At 42.4% G+C, this 17,707-nt stretch overlaps 1 protein-coding gene across 1 annotated transcript; it reads right to left on the bottom strand.

Moving 5' to 3' along the window:
- Positions 1-16,575: 16,575 nt before the first annotated feature.
- LOC103632200 (pathogenesis-related protein 1) lies at positions 16,576-17,359 on the bottom strand. The gene has a single exon (XM_008654020.2). It carries the CDS (start codon positions 17,273-17,275, stop codon positions 16,760-16,762), a length of 516 nt encoding a protein of 171 aa, XP_008652242.1. The 5' UTR covers positions 17,276-17,359; the 3' UTR covers positions 16,576-16,759.
- Between the last annotated feature and the right edge of the window lie 348 nt (positions 17,360-17,707).

Here is a 17,707-nt window from a genome sequence, read left to right as displayed (position 1 = left end):
CTAATATTAATTATCTGGTTTTCTCTGTTGTCTGGACTGGGCGTCAATAGCAGAGAAACCAAGGGACTAACTCGCAATTTCTCCCTACACTCAGAGAGTAGAGTCCATGGACCGCGGGTTCTAAATTCTAAAAGAATGGGGTTTCTTTTGTAAAGTGTACCCGCGAAGGGGTAACGCGCGATAACGACCGTTGGATTATAAGCCGAGTGCCCAGATTAAACCACAACCCCCGCGAACCGGTATGACACTGAGACCACTAGATCAAAGATCAATGGCCCATGCGCGAAGGGGGCTCCCCGGCCTAATCACAGCCATCCGTCACCAATCCAACGGCCAGCCAGCTTCTTCTTCCCCAGGCGAGAGTCACGGCGAGCCGCGGTCCCCGCACGACGGTAGTGCCGCTGGAGCTACCCTCGTTCCCCACCTAGTGTGCCCCCTACCCTACCGACAGCTGGATCGCATAGAGGGAAAAAGGGTGAACATGGTGAGAGCTCCCATACCGGTGCTCATGCGGCGCAGACCCTCGCCCATGGTGACCGGCGGCTTGACAGCGGCGGAGGAATTCCAGTGAACAATTTCTGTCGCCCCGATGGTCGATCCATTCCACCGAGCCCATGGTCGACACCACCACCCACGAGCGACGCTCCCCGACCCGTCCACTTGCACAAAGCGGCAGCGTGGGCGAGTTACCAGGGCGGCGGCTCCCAGGTTAGTCACAACGCCCCCAGCACGCGATGGACAAGGTAAGGGGCGCTGGCTTCGACTGATTTTATACCCAGGCCATCGCCCGAGCACAGGAGCAACATCAACACGCGACCCCGGCGGCATCGGTCTTCCGTTGGCGTGTTTCAGCTCGGTCCGAGGAATCCTTCAGAGTTCGTTCGGATTTTGCCTGCGCCATCGCGAGGAGCAGCTCCGGTGGTTTCGCGGTTAGTTGAAGACGCCTGACGCTTGGGTCCCACAAATCAGTGAGGTGAGTGGGCGGCGTGGGTACGCTTCGAGCCTGACGACCGGGCCCCACGCGACAGCCAGATGAGCTACGCGCGCGCGGAGGATAGCACAGAGCCAAGGCCGGCCCGCGAGGGCGCGATTACTGGGCCAAAATTAGCTTTCACGGCCCACCCGAGTTAGGAGTCCTTTTTCTTTATTCTTTTCTCCATTTTTCTTATTTTTGAACCTAAATTTGAATTTCAAATTTGTGGTGAATCTTGTACTCTAACTTCTGAGTATATGATTTGAATAAATATTTATGGAATAAATTTATCTGCTTATAACTGTATTTTTGTATTGTATAGTACCTTCTCCTTCCTCCTCTATTTCAAACCCTAATTCTCAAGTTAGGATTTAAACTTCATCTCAGGACAATTATTATATTTTTATTAATATTATTGTGAACATTATTTGATGAACAAACAAAACTCCAATATGATGCACTTTCTTGTATTTTAGTGTCATTGGTTAAATTTAATCACTCTTAATTTTGTGTATGCTCTTTTCGTGATGAAAATAAGGCACATCAAATCAGGAAATCACTATATATTCCTTGTATACAATTTTTTAGTATTACAAATCCTACCCCCCTTAAAAATAATCTCGTCCTCGAGATTACTAGAAAAGGGATGTTAAAAGGTTTATTTAAAGTTTAGCCTTTAACTTCTAATTAGTTTATGAATAAGAAGTTTCATGTTATTTAGAAAGTGGTTATGAAAGCATGGGTATATAAGTATATAGTCATTTTATTATGTAGGACGAAAGATGGGTAGGTTAGGGCAAGAATAACCTGGTGTAAGAAAGTTTATGGTGAGAAAGAACTCCTTGTTGGGTGGTAATGCATCTGAAGATCGAGTTTGACTTCTCTCCTTCCTTGACGAGGTTGAGCTTGTTCTTCTCTGGTCTTGGTCTCATTGGTTCAAGATTAGTGTATCTCAGCGGAGTTGGGGAAATATGGTTAAGATGGTTATGGATGAGATAGACTACATGATGTAGGTCAAAAGTTTGTTTGATGTTAGGTGGGGATAGGTAGATCATGCAATCCATCAAGACTCTATTGGTTGGGTTGGTCTCTCATTCTTTATTTAGTGTAGGGTGAACTAAGTTAAAACATGTGGAGAGGGTCTAATCTATTTCACAAGTATTAACTGGTCCATTAAGTAACTCACTTTAGATTAGATCATATTAGGTTAGATGGGATCTAGATTAGATTGGTATGACTAGCTTGACTAGATAGGATCTAATTAATTTGCATTAGATCATGGTTGTTAAACTAGGGTGGATAAGTATGCTTATTAGGATAAGATGGATCCATAAAGATAAGATCGAATCTTTTGAGGTTAGTAAGATCTATTAGGATATGATAGAATCTTTTCGGGATAAGATGGATCTATTAAGATGAGATAGATCTTTAATGAAGGATAATCTAGATTTATTTAGTTATCTTATGAATTATATTTATGCCTATATGTATATGCAGATGTAATTGTGGACATTACTCCACAACTCATCACACTCAATCAAAGATCCAAATCAGACAAGTATCATAAGAACAAACATTCAAGCATACAAATACCTATAAAAATAGTTTTGTTTTTGTTCCTAAGAGTAGGTCTCCTATTCCTAAAGTCACTTTAGGCACAGGATTTCAAAGTGTGAAATCCACATTTGTCTTTAGAATGAAAAGGTAAGAATAATCAGAGTAAAGCGGAAATAGATGAGAAAAGATTAAGAAAAGTTTAGAAAAGAATCAGAGTAGCAAGGGTAAGTAAAGAATGGTTGTCCAGTTCTATCTAGGTTTCGTCCTACAGTCAACATTCCTCTGATACCACTTCTGTCACACCCGGATTTTAGGGTCCAAAACCCGGGCGCGAACATAATCACCAGGTGTGCTGGGACCAAGTCTCACACATATGATGAATCATGGCACAGGATCGAATGTCACATCTTTACTATATAATAAGAGTTCTGTACAAAATAAATAATTACATTATAAGGAGACAACGGTCCAGCAACCCAAAGTTGACTGGGAGACGATGGCCTAGACCTCTCACGAACTCGTCACATCATCCTCCAAGCGCCACATCCTGCGGTACCTGTTCTTGACCTGTGGGGGGTGTGAGACAGCAAGAGTGAGCTCACATACGTTCATCGCTGAACAAGTTGTGGGGAATAATGTGAATGAACTCGCCAAAGGTGGGAGTTCATGTGAAGTGTAAGGCTTACCAAAAAGGATGGTTAGAGCTGAGCATTGCTTTTAAAGTTGGTCAAAATTTTATTAGCAGTTACTAAGTATAAGTAAAAACCAACCCAATTAAGTAGTAGAACAAAAGTAACAATCTCACCTGCGATGCAATGCATATGACAAATTGAGTTTAAGTTCCATAATTTAATCATGTGAGTGTCCGAGCCGCTCATGACCGTGAGCACGGCTAGTATACCAGTTTTACACTCTGCAGAGGTTGCGCATCTTTACCCACAAGTCGTGTTACCCATTTGCCACGGAGTTGATCAGACCCCATACACCTCTACCAAGGAAGCGAGGCAGGGTACCACTACGAGGCCTTTACAAAGTTCCACTAGCTTCAGAAAACCCGCTACAGTTTATAGGAAGCTCCAGTGCAGGGTTCTTGCCTGACCGCCATCACAGCAAAATCAACCAAGGACCTCCCTACACTGACCACTCCCCTACTGCCCTTGCCCCTTTCGGGTAAGGTAGTCCTCCACTAGCTTTCCTAATTAATCAGCCAAGGGCGTCCATAAACCCTTGTGGTAGCACTGTTTTCCCGGGTGGTTCTCCATGTTCCAATTAACATAATGATCTTATCATGAACAATAAATAACAACTAATAACAAAGATATAATCATGAATAAAAGGTATCTCCATACCCAAAACCACATATAGCACTAGCAAGTACTACCCAGAAAGTTCAGTGGTAAACAAGGTATAAAGATAGACAAACTAGGGTATCCTATTGGGACCCATCAAAATTAACCTATGCAGATCATTATGATTAATTAGAACATGAGTGGGTAAAAAGAAGTGATCAAGGGCACAACTTGCCTGGGACTTGAGATTCCAGGTACCAACTTGCTCTTCAGGTGACTCGTGACCTCACGCTAGTCGTAGCAATACAGACAAACATGTATAGGCAAAATTAACATCACACCAAGCATAAGAATAACTGAGTAATAATAATCTACGCGTCGCTACGAGATCGTGGGATCGAGAACCGCTAAATTCGGGGCAACGGTTATGAAGTTATGGTTTTCTGAAGATCCACGTGGTTAAATATAGAATAGACTAAGTGCAACATTTTAACCTATATTTCATGACAAAACAAAGTTACAAGATAATAATAAATATTATTGTGAAACTAATGCAACTAGAATGGATCAAAATGGAGTTATGATTATTGAGTTATGAATTTCTGAAATTATTTAGCACCTAGAATAGATTAATTCAATTGAGCAATTTTAATTCATGTTTCATGGTTAAACAAAGGTATTAGGTGATAAACATTATTAATACAAAATTATAGAGACTAGAATGACTCAATTTGGAGTTAGAATGAATTAAATATGATTTATACAAGTTTCTAGAATTATTTTGTATTAAAATTCAATTTCTAATATTAATTATCTGGTTTTCTCTGTTGTTGGGCGTCAATAGCAGAGAAACCAAGGGGCTAACTCGCAATTTCTCCCTACACTCAGAGAGTAGAGTCCATGGACCGCGGGTTCTAAATTCTAAAAGAATGGGGTTTCTTTTGTAAAGTGTACCCGCGAAGGGGTAACGCGCGATAACGACCGTTGGATTATAAGCCGAGTGCCCAGATTAAACCACAACCCCCGCGAACCGGTATGACACTGAGACCACTAGATCAAAGATCAACGGCCCAGGCGCGAAGGGGTCTCCCCGGCCTAATCACAGCCATCCGTCACCAATCCAACGGCCAGCCAGCTTCTTCTTCCCCAGGCGAGAGTCACGGCGAGCCGCGGTCCCCGCACGACGGTAGTGCCGCTGGAGCTACCCTCGTTCCCCACCTAGTGTGCCCCCTACCCTACCGACAGCTGGATCGCATAGAGGGAAAAAGGGTGAACATGGTGAGAGCTCCCATACCGGTGCTCATGCGGCGCAGACCCTCGCCCATGGTGACCGGCGGCTTGACAGCGGCGGAGGAATTCCAGTGAACAATTTCTGTCGCCCCGATGGTCGATCCATTCCACCGAGCCCACGGTCGACACCACCACCCACGAGCGACGCTCCCCGACCCGTCCACTTGCACAAAGCGGCAGCGTGGGCGAGTTACCAGGGCGGCGGCTCCCAGGTTAGGCACAACGCCCCCAGCACGCGATGGACAAGGTAAGGGGCGCTGGCTTCGACTGATTTTATACCCAGGCCATCGCCCGAGCACAGGAGCAACATCAACACGCGACCCCGGCAGCATCGGTCTTCCGTTGGCGTGTTTCAGCTCGGTCCGAGGAATCCTTCAGAGTTCGTTCGGATTTTGCCCGCGCCATCGCGAGGAGCAGCTCCGGTGGTTTCGTGGTTAGTTGAAGACGCCTGACGCTTGGGTCCCACAAATCAGTGAGGTGAGTGGGCGGCGTGGGTACGCTTCGAGCCTGACGACCGGGCCCCACGCGACAGCCAGATGAGCTACGCGCGCGCGGAGGATAGCACAGAGCCAAGGCCGGCCCGCGAGGGCGCGATTACTGGGCCAAAATTAGCTTTCACGGCCCACCCGAGTTAGGAGTCCTTTTTCTTTATTCTTTTCTCCATTTTTCTTATTTTTGAACCTAAATTTGAATTTCAAATTTGTGGTGAATCTTGTACTCTAACTTCTGAGTATATGATTTGAATAAATATTTATGGAATAAATTTATCTGCATATAACTGTATTTTTGTATTGTATAGTACCTTCTCCTTCCTCCTCTGTTTCAAACCCTAATTCTCAAGTTAGGATTTAAACTTCATCTCAGGACAATTATTATATTTGTATTAATATTATTGTGAACATTATTTGATGAACAAACAAAACTCCAATATGATGCACTTTCTTGTATTTTAGTGTCATTGGTTAAATTTAATCACTCTTAATTTTGTGTATGCTCTTTTCGTGATGAAAATAAGGCACATCAAATCAGGAAATCACTATATATTCCTTGTATACAATTTTTGAGTATTACACATGTTTTTCGGATCTGCATAAAAATAGGATCATAATAACAACATACTAGAGTTATCAACCTCTCACATTGGCTCGGTATTTACGCTTATAATTGAGGAATTTTATGCTCAAAACTTAAACTTTTTACGCTCCAACCCGTGCGTCCACCAGTGAACAACATGCCAGATTTTTTACGCAGTGTACCGAATTGCATAAATACCTACACCGTGTAGTATAATTTGTATCAGTATATATCGTAAACTAGTTCTAATGTGTTTAGCTGCATGGCTGTTGGAGGGATCCTATATTTATGAAGGAAATAAAACATTAAATACGATTTTTTGTTTCTATGCGTGCAATTCATTTCCTTTTATTGCATATTCTTTCCATCATAAATTCGTGCGCATGCAGCTGGTAACAGATTTTTATGCAGTATACCGAATTGCATAATTATCTGCACAGTGTAGCATATTTAGTATCAGTATATGTTATAAAATGGTCCTTACGAGTTTAGCTGCATGGTTGTTGCAGCGATCCTAAACTTATGTAGGAAATAAAACATTTAAAAATAGAAACCGTCACACATATATTTTCTAAATTTACGCGCATGCAAGGTAACGTGTTTGACTCACGCATGCATTCCTTTTTTGCGCGCATGGGGCGGGTGACGCACCCAACAGCCTGGTTGAATCGGCTTGTTGGGTTGAACCACGTTGCAGGGTGGTCGGCTTGGGCTTCCTTTAACTATTGAAAGCCCAGGGCTCCCGTTATACATGCCCTATATATATTTATTTATTTATAAAGTCTTGGACTTTCAATAACTAGAGGAAGCTAATGTTAGACAGTGCCATCAGCTGGTTGAGCCGGACCAGGCTAGAGCGTTTATAAAAGCAGCCCAGACCGCTAGAAATTAGGATTTCAGGGACTGGTGGCAGCTACATCTGCTTGAGGCGTGAACGGGCGGTGAGCGGTGGTCGGACATCGACGACGTCTTCCTGCGGAGCGAGACGCGAACGGTGGCCCCGAGCGATGTTGGCGAGCGACGCCCCAAGACACGAGTGGCTATGGTGGCAACCACCCGATGCTGAGTGGTGATGGTGGCGGTGACCGCCCACGACAACATCCGAAGACGATGATCTCCTCCGATTCGAGCGTCCTTCGACGAAGACCACCTCCGATATGGTGGCTTCAGAGGCGTTCACCGATCCGGTGGCCTTAGGGTCATCCTCCAGTGACATCCTCCCATCGATCCATGTTTATACCTTCCATGATTATGTTTTATACCTATTACTTATACTATTTATGCATTCTATTGAGGACTTTTATGATGATGAATAGGACGTCTCTCATGTGGCTTCAGCTTTTTATGGTAACCACCTAGATTTACACACATTTGTTACAGGGATGTTAAATGTGATATCACGCTGACCATTATAATAACATTGCAGATTTTTATGCTTACGACTGTCAATATTTATGCTTAAAATTAAGGATGCGCCCACCAATGTCCAGCATGCATAGTAAAAAGAGAATCCATTAATTTATGGTATTAATAACTGCCATTAAAATCAAATCCCTTAATCAACTCCCCTAATCAACTATCCTAATCAACCCTCTAATCAAATCCCTTGATTTATGGTTGTCACATGAACATGGAAGCTGTTGGTTGAGAGTGAATCAACATTTACGTTGTTATCTATCACTATCTATGCTTCAACTTGAGGATTTTTATGATCAGTAATACAAGACATCAGAGTTATCAATGCCTCTCACTTTGGCTCGGTATTTACGGTCATAGCTCAGAGTTTTTACGTTCAAAATTGAAGGTTTTTGCGCTCGAACATGTAGATGCGTTCACCAGTGAACCGTATGCCAGATTTTTACGTAGTGTACCAAGTTACATAAATAACTATGTCGTATAACATAATTAGTATTAGTATATATCATAAACTGGTTATAACGAGCCTAGCTGCATGGTTGTTGGATTGATACTATATTTATGGAATCATCCAATTTTCACGCATCAGTGAAAACGAAATTATCTTCCAAATTTTTCGCACATTCAAGGCAAACTCCCAAGATCTGTCATAATTATCAGATCTACCATAAAAATAGGATCTGCATGCATGTGTCTGCACGTGAGCACGTGGTCCAGTGGCTGGGCGTGATTTTTATACTATCTCTATGAACTATTTACGCTATTTTCTTGAAGTATTTATGCTATTTGCGCAAAAAATCAGAACCGCGATTTATCGCGTGCGTCTCACGTGGGGGTTGGAATGTTGGACTAGGGATTTGACCAACACATGGGGAGAGGTTTGACCTGTGCACACAGACGTGGAATGTGGGTGGGCGCGCTGGTGCGCTCCAAACAGGTCGCATAAGTGGTCGGCTAGGGATTCCTCTACCATTTGGAAGACCAGGGCTTCCAATATACCTTCTATATATATAGTAGAGTAAATTTTACTGCTACATGTGATACGACCATGCCATTAAGCAACACATTACAACCCCCAAGTCATACTACATCAACTCAAGTACAACCAACATCATCACCAACCCAAGTCTTTGATGGACCAATTACACGTAACCGAGCTATGAAGCTACAGCAAGAGGTGCACGCACTACTTTATGAATTTCAATTAAACACTAATGAGAACTTTATGCTACCTAAGTTGTGTATGTTGATATTAGTTAGGTTCACCAAAGAGGAAGGACAAAACATATCAAGGGCGAATCAGCAAGAAGAGCTATGTCCGAGTCAGTCCAGCGCAACAGAACCGTCCAGAAGAAACAGTCATATCTTTTGATTCCCAAAAGCTATGAAGGCCCATAAGTACTTTTTGGAAAGCTCTTGAAGTCTAGTTTACAATGCTTCTAAGGCCGAATTAATCAAATCTACCAGAAAGTCAGCCGACCTACTTTAGTGCTGACTGGTCAGAAGGTCAACAGTCTGTTTGATGACCAAGTTTTCGTATTAAACTGCATCATTCTACGAAGTTTCATTAAGCATGCTATACATAGTGAGAAAGCTTATCAAGTCAGCTTTCCAATGCATCCAGCCCCACCTCATTTGGAGATTCCTAGGAGAAGTTATTATCAAAATACTAAAGGCTGCGCAGAAGTCAAACAGCCATACGGAAATCAGCTCTGCAGAACTCCCGAAGAGGCTCCTTCACATTAGCACGTGAAAATACTTTTGTTTTGTGTTTATACCTCTCTAAGGCTAGTTGTTACTAGTATAAATACCCCCCTATGTCTATGATATAAGGCAGCTTTTGATAATCTAAAAACAGAACCCTTTTTGTTCAGCTGTGTGCTAACAAATATTGAGAGTGATCTCTACCCCTTTGCTCTTGTGAATTCCTTCACGGGATTGCAGAAGCGGTGGCTTCATCCGCTCCCAAGTGGTGCTCCTACTCTCTTCGAGGTCTCCTCGATTGATTGTAGGTTGTGTTGGTTGGTTCTTTGAGAGTGTGGTTGGGCGAATCCTTGATTTAGGTTGCCGGTTAAAGACGGTGGTTGGCTTCGAGTTTTATTTGTCAGGTTGCACTAGTTATCGCTGCTTACAACAAGTTATCTTGGCTTCTTCAAAGCTACTTATCTGAAGATTGATCCTACGCCGTGAAGGTCGGGCATCGTGATGCATCATCTGGTATCAAAGCCTCAGTTGCCATGGTAGGATTCTTTACCCTTAGGTACATATATTTTGTATTCGTCCTATCCACCAAAAAGCCATAAAATATTTTTGCCATAGCCCTTTGTTTCAATCTGTTGTTCCAGTGAGTTTTGTTAAGTTTCAGTCTTTAGAGTCTTTGTTTAGTTGTTGGTCACTTTATCCTTTGTGTTTCGTTTGAGCCTCTTATATATATCTGAAAATATCCACAAAAAGAAAAAAATCTCAAAACCCTCTTTATTTCCTTCGCGTTAACTTTGATCCTATTTAAGCTATAGCTGCTGGTTGAGTTCTTTGTTAATTGTTATAAAGTGTGCAATATCATATCAGATCTCTGTGTTTAGTTCTATAAAAAAAAGAGTATCAAAAAAAGTGCCAAAAAAAGTGTTGAACAAGATTGTGAAAGAAAAGTAGAACAATCAGTTTGTTTATGTGCACAAGTGCTGAAAGTTTTATCAAGTTGTTCAACCAGTTTGCTATTGTCATTTGGTGCAAAATTTTGGTTGGATCTAATTGCAACACTTGCATTCCAATCATACTCCTTGTCTGCATCAAATCTGAAATTTCTTGCGTGTGTGTTTGATCTATTTACATCACTCGTATCTTGTAGTCAGCACTAGGCAGGGAACTTCTAGTTGGGATGGTTATTTAACTTTACAACAACTAGGATTCAGAGTGCATCCCTTGTTTATTATTCCCCACCAAGCTCCACATATAAGCCATCGTAATCGGTACTCTGGTCTTGTATTCGCTTAACCACCACTTTCTTGTTACCACCACACATTTTCTAGCAACCCGTAGGGACCTCATAAGAGCTTTGGTTGGTAAGAGTGGTGAGGTTGTGAGATTCTGTATAGCTTCATATTCCACCTATATTTGTTGCCTTGTCGCCACTAATTTCGCAGGAAGATGGATCCCAACGTTGAGATTGAAGAATGTGTCACCATGATACAATTCAATGAGCTCAAACAAAGCATAGAAGACAAGCAAGATCTGTTGGCACAAGATCTTCAGACACATGGCTGAAATCAGAGGTCGTCGTCGACTCCCTGATGGTGTAAGAAACCATGATGAAGATAGGGAAGAAGGTGAAGGAAATTATTCTAGAAGGGCAAGTGAACATGGGAGGAGGAATCAAGGTGCTGCACCTGGTAGAGGAAGAGGGCGGAATTGAAGAAATGATGACAATGAAGAATCTGAATTTGGGGATGATGATGATTAGTCCCAACGTCGCTATGGTCGTCGTCATCATAGAGGCGTCAACCAAGAAGAGAGATTTGGGAAACTTAAGTTTACCATGCCAAAATTTGATGGTAGATCTGATCCTGAAGATTATTTCACATAGGAATTGAAGGTGGAGAAAATCTTCCGCCTACATAATTATTCAGAGGAGAAGAAACTTGTAATGGCATCTCTTGAATTTGAAGGATATGCTCTAATTTGGTGGGAGCAACTTCTTCATGATTGTGAAGAAGATGGAGAGGACCCTATTGTTACTTGGCAAGAGATGAAGCGACAAATGAGAATTCGTTTTGTGCCGAAGCATTATCGACGTGATCTTTTTGATAAATTGCAGAATTTGAGGCAAGAAAGTTTCTCTGTTGAGGAGTATTATAAGGAAATGGAGAAGGCCATGATTAGAGCCAATGTATATGAAGACGAAGAGCAAACCATTGCACGTTTCATGGCTGGGTTACACCGCAACATTCAGCGTATTGTTGAGTTTCAGCCGTACCAAAGTCTTATTGATTTGGTACATCAACCCACCAAAACTGAATGCCAGCTGCAACAAGGTGCTAAGAGCACCAAGCCCTTGTCATATGGTGCACGAACCATGACTGTAGGAAGCAAATCAATCTCAAGGTTTATTGCTGTATCCTCAGCGACAAAAGGTTCAACTGGAGGCTTGCGATCCAATATTCAAGGCAATTCTAGTGGAAAGAACAGTGCTGCTCCAAATACGAGTTATAAACTAGCAGCATCCACTTCAACATCAGTGGGTTCAATAGCCAAGAGTAGTGGTATTCAGTGATTCAAGTGTGGAGGTCGTGGTCATGTCATAAAGGAGTGTCCAAATAATCGTGTGATCCTTGTGAATGATGATGGAGAATATACATCAGCTAGTGAAGAGGAAGCCGAAGCAGGAAATTTAGAAGACACTCATAAAATTGAGGAACACACTAGATGTGAATTTGAGCATGGTACTACTCTTATGGTTACACAAATCTTGAGTGTTCAAATGAAAGAAGCTGAAATTGGACAGCGACATAATCTTTTTCAAACGCGAGCAAAAGTGCAAGACAAAGTAGTAAAGGTGATCATTGATGGAGGGAGCTGTCATAATCTTGCAAGTCGTGAGATGGTTGAAAAGCTTGGTTTGAAGTTGCAGCGACACCCTCATCCATATCATGTCCAATGGTTGAATGAATCAGGAGATATCAAGATTGGTTATAAGGTGAAAGTTCCGTTCAAGATTGGAGAGTATGTTGACACAGTGGAGTGTGATGTTGCACCCATGTTTGTGTGTCACATGCTGCTAGGATGACCTTGGCAATATGACCGATATTCTCAGCATTGTGGAAGAACAAATCAATACACGCTAGATCTGAAAGGGAGAAAGTTTGTACTCAAGCCTATGACCCCTCAACAAATCATGGCTGAACATTTACAAAAGAAAACTGAAATTAGTGCAGCAAGTAGAGGAGGAAAAGAGCAAAAGAAATTGAGTGCCATCCACAATTCGGTGAGCGAGTGCTACAAGCCAAATTCAAGAGATAAAAGGAAGGAAGAGGGAGAACATCTAGTTATGCTAGCCACAAAATCTGAGCTGAGAGAAGTGAGGAACAACCCATATCAAGTGCTCTTTGTACTTGTGAACAAAGATGTTTTGATTTCTCCTAACGACATAACATCTCTTCCTAGTGTTGTGGCTGATCTTTTGCAGGACTTTGAAGACGTTTTTCCACAAGAAACACCGGCTGGACTACCTCCAATTCGAGGGATTGAGCATCAAATCGATCTTATTCCAGGGGCTGCACTTCCTAACTGTCCACCATATCGAACCAATCCTGAAGAAACTAAGGAAATACAAAGGCAAGTGCAAGAACTTCTTGATAAAGGTTTTGTTCGTGAAAGCTTAAGCCCTTGTGATGTTCCTGTGATTTTAGTACCTAAGAAAGATGGATCTTGGAGGATGTGTGTTGATTGTAGAGCTATAAATAATATTACCGTTCGCTATCGTCATCCTATTCCACGGCTAGATGATATGCTTGATGAATTAAGTGGTTCCACAATTTTTACTAAAATTGATTTGAGAAGTGGATACCATCAAATAAGAATGAAAACTGGAGATGAATGGAAGACTGCATTTAAAACAAAATTTGGATTGTATGAATGGTTAGTGATGCCTTTTGGGTTGACTAATGCTCCTAGTACTTTTATGAGATTAATGAACCATGTCTTAAGAACTTTCATTAGAAAATTTGTTGTTGTCTACTTCGATGATATTCTAATTTACAGCAAGTCTTTTGATGAACATGTGAAACACATTCGACAAGTTTTAGATGAGCTTAGAAAGGAGAAATTATTTGCTAATCTTGAGAAGTGTAGTTTTTGCACAGACCATGTTGTGTTTCTTGGCTTTGTTGTTTTAGCAAAAGGAATAGAGGTGGATGAATCCAAGGTGAAAGCCATCAAGGATTGGCCAGCTCCAACGAATGTAAGTCAAGTAAGAAGTTTTCATGGTCTTGCTAGTTTTTATAGAAGATTTGTGCGAGATTTTATTACCATCGCTTCCCCTTTAAATAAATTGACAAAGAAAGGTGTTGAATTTAAATGCGGAAGCTCACAAGAAGATGCTTTTCAAGAATTGAAGAAATGTTTGACTGAAGCACCTGTACTTATTCTTCCTGATTTCACTAAAACTTTTGAAATAGAATGTGATGCTAGTGGGATTGGGATAGGAGGAGTTTTAATGCAACAAGGAAAACCTATAGCATATTTCAGTGAAAAATTGGGAGGTGCTCAATTAAATTATTCTGTGTATGACAAAGAATTGTATGCTTTGGTCCGAACACTTGAAACATGGCAGCACTACTTATGGCCAAAAGAGTTTGTTATTCATTCCGATCATGAAGCTTTGAAGTATTTGAAAGGGCAAGCCAAACTGAATCGTCACCATGCCAAATGGGTTGAGTTTATCGAAACGTTTCCATACATTGTGAAATATAAGAAAGGTAAGAACAATGTGGTCGCTGATGCCCTGTCTCGAAGAAATGTGTTGTTGAATCAACTAGAGGTAAAAGTTTTGGGTCTTGAAAATTTGAAAGAAATGTATAATGATGATCCTGAATTTTCAGGACCATACATTCATTGTAAAGATGAAAAGGTTGGGAAAAATATCATATACATGATGGATTTTTGTTTAGAGCTAACAAACATTGTGTACCAAATTCTTCGGTTAGATTGCTTTTATTGTAGGAGTCACATGGAGGAGGTCTAACAGGTTATTTTGGACAAAAAGAAGACTTATGAAATGCTCAGTGATCATTTCTATTGGCTCAAGATGAGGAGAGACGTCATCAGATTTATGGAGCATTGTGTCACCTGTCACAAAGCTAAGTCAAAATTAAACCCTCATGGTTTATATACTCCTTTACCCGCTCCTAAAATTCCTTGGGAAGACATAAGCATGGATTTTGTTTTAGGGCTGTCGATGACTCAAAAAAAGAGAGATTCTATTTTTGTTGTGGTTGATAGATTTTCAAAAATGTCTCATTTTATTCCATGCAACAAGAGCGACGATGCTTCACATGTTGCCAATTTGTTTTCCAGAGAAACCTTGAGGCTACATGGAGTGCCCAAGACCATCGTATCTGACCGTGATGTGAAGTTTGTGAGCTATTTTTGGAAAACATTGTGGGCAAAGCTTGGGACTAAACTTTGTTCTCCACCACATGCCACCCCCAAACTGATGGACAAACTGAAGTGGTGAATCGTACATTGTCAATGCTGCTGCGAACAATGGTAAAGAAGAACTTGAAGGATTGGGAGGAATGTTTGCCACACATGGAGTTTGCTTATAACAGGGCAGTACATTCTACAACTAATTTATGCCCCTTCAAAATTGTATATTGGTTCAAACCTATTGCTCCGATAGATTTGTTGCCCCTTCCATTGCAGGAAAGAACCAATATAGAAGCTTCCAAGCGTGCTGCATACATAAAAAAGATACATGAGAAGACCAAGGAAGCAATTGAGCTCAAAGCAGTGCGCAAGGCTGTAAGCATGAACAAGCATAGGAAGAAAGTGTTATTTGAACCGGGGGACTTGGTTTGGATTCACTTACACAAGAAGCATTTTCTTGATCAGCGCAAATCCAAATTGATGCCACGAGGGGATGGTCCATTTCGTGTTCTTGCCAAGATCAATGATAATGCATACAAGATAGATCTTCATACAAGATATGACATGAGCAACACGTTCAATGTTGTTGACCTCTTACCATATACGAGTGAAGACACTTCAGAGTCGAGGACGACTCCTTTTCAACGGGAGGAGGATGATACGACCACGCCATTAAGCAACACGTTACAACCCCCAAGTCATACTACATCAACTCAAGTACAACCAACATCATCACCAACCCAAGTCTTTGATGGACCAATTACATGTAGCCGAGCTAAGAGGCTACAACAAGAGGTGCACGCGCTACTTTATGAATTTCAATTAAACACTAATGAAAACTTTATGCTACCTAAGTCGTGTATGTTGATATTACTTAGGTTCACCAAAAAGGAATGACAAAACATATCAAGGGCGAATCAGCAAGAAGAGCTATGTCCGAGTCAGTCCAGCGCAACAGAACCGTCCAGAAGAAACAGTCATATCTTTTGATTACCAAAAGCTATGAAGGCCCATAAGTACTTTTTAGAAAGCTCTTGAAGCCTAGTTTCCAATGCTTCTAAGGCTGACTTAATCAAATCTACTAGAAAGGCAGCCGACCTACTTTAGTGCTGACTGGTCAGAAGGTCAACAGTCTGTTTGATGACCAAGTTTTCGTATTAAACTGCATCATTCTACAAAGTTTCATTAAGCATGTTATACATGGTGAGAAAGCTTATCAAGTTTGCTTTCCAATGCATCCAGCCCCACCTCATTTGGAGATTCATAGGAGAAGTTATTATCAAAATACTAAAGGCTGCGCAGAAGTCAAACAGGCATACGGAAATCAGCTCTACAGAACTCCCGAAGAGGCTCCTTCATATTAGCACGTGAAAATACTTTTGTTTTGTGTTTATACCTCTCTAAGGCTGGTTGTTACTAGTATAAATACCCCTTATGTCTATGATGTAAGGCAGCTTTTGATAATCTAAAAACAGAACATTTTTTGTTCAGTTGTGTGGTAACAAATATTGAGAGTGATCTCTACCATTTTGCTCTTGTGAATTCCTTCACGGGATTGCAGAAGCGGCGGCTTCATCCGCTTCCAAGTGGTGCTTCTACTCCCTTCGAGGTCTCCTCAATTGATTATAGGCTGTGTTGGTTGGTTCTTTGAGAGTGTGGTTGGACGAATACTCGATTCAGGTTGCCGGTTAAAGACGGTGGTTGGCTTCGAGTTTTATTTGTTAGGTTGCACTAGTTATCGCTGCTTGCAGCAAGTTATCTTGTCTTATTCGAAGCTAGTTATCTGAAGATTGATCTTACGCCGTGAAGGTCGGGTATCGTGACACATCAACATGAAGAAATTAAATCTTGAAATGCATATGCGGGGCGAACATATGTAACAACTCATGCTGGCATGCATGGCATCACACGCGCGTATGATTGATGCTGCTGCTCACAAATGTATGTAGGTTAGTAGGTTACACACACTTGTGGATATAGCGCGGATTATTGCAAGTACGTATATATATAGAGGTTGCTAGTAAGGGCTCTGTCCAATCACGTTGCCCGGCGGGTAATAGTTGCAGATGATGAAGACGCCGGCGTTGTTGCTGCAGACGACGCGGGCGCATCCGATGGCAGTGGAGGCGCGCCACACCAGCTGCGTGTAGTGGCCGCACGACTGGCCGGACGGAGCGGAGCAGGTGTTGGTGGCGTGGTTGTAGTACTGCTTCTCCGCCGCCCAGGATCCCACGGCGTTCGACGCCGTCCAGGCGTAGCCCGCCGAGCCCCAGAACAGGTTCTCCCCGTAGGGCCCGCCGGAGTGCACCAGCCGGCAGTCGCCCGCGCGCTGGTTCGCGTAGCTCTGCGCGTACGCCGCCACCGTGGTGTTCCAGGCCACGTTCCCGACGCCCACGTCCGCGCGCGGGGAGTTGTGCAGGTTCACGAAGTCCTGCGCCGTGTTCTGGGCCGAGACGACACGGCCGGCAGCGGCGGCGGCCACCACGGTGAACGCGAGCGCGAACCAAGCTAGCTTCGACGAGACTACCTCCATTGCTGACAAAGCTTATTGTCGTTGATCTGTCAGTGTGTAATACTGTGATGTTTAGCTAGTCTGTGCGTTGGTAACAACAATGGACAGGCCTGGTGTATTTATACTACACCATAGGGCAGGTTTAGCATGAAAAAGGAAATGGCGATGGATTGCATTGGTCGTTTTGTCCAAGAGAAGCCATAGGGAGAATTCCATGAACTTGTCCAGATGGGTTTCGAACTAGGGATAGATAAGCTTCGGTTAAGTGTGGAGTAACACTGCAAAAGAGAGGCAGCTCCTTTTGGACGGTGTACTTCACCTGAGCGGATCAGAAGGCTTAGTCTGTGTCTAAGTGCATTTGCATGCATCAGAAAGCTTGGACACATTGAATAAGCTACTTGATTCACATTAGGATTTTGTTTGACCAAACACAGCAAGTGGCTTTTGGATGGG

The sequence above is a fragment of the Zea mays genome, chromosome 7, assembly GCF_902167145.1.
Source record: "Zea mays cultivar B73 chromosome 7, Zm-B73-REFERENCE-NAM-5.0, whole genome shotgun sequence".
Lineage (NCBI taxonomy): Eukaryota > Viridiplantae > Streptophyta > Magnoliopsida > Poales > Poaceae > Zea > Zea mays.
This window is presented reverse-complemented; position numbering and strand designations above follow the sequence as displayed.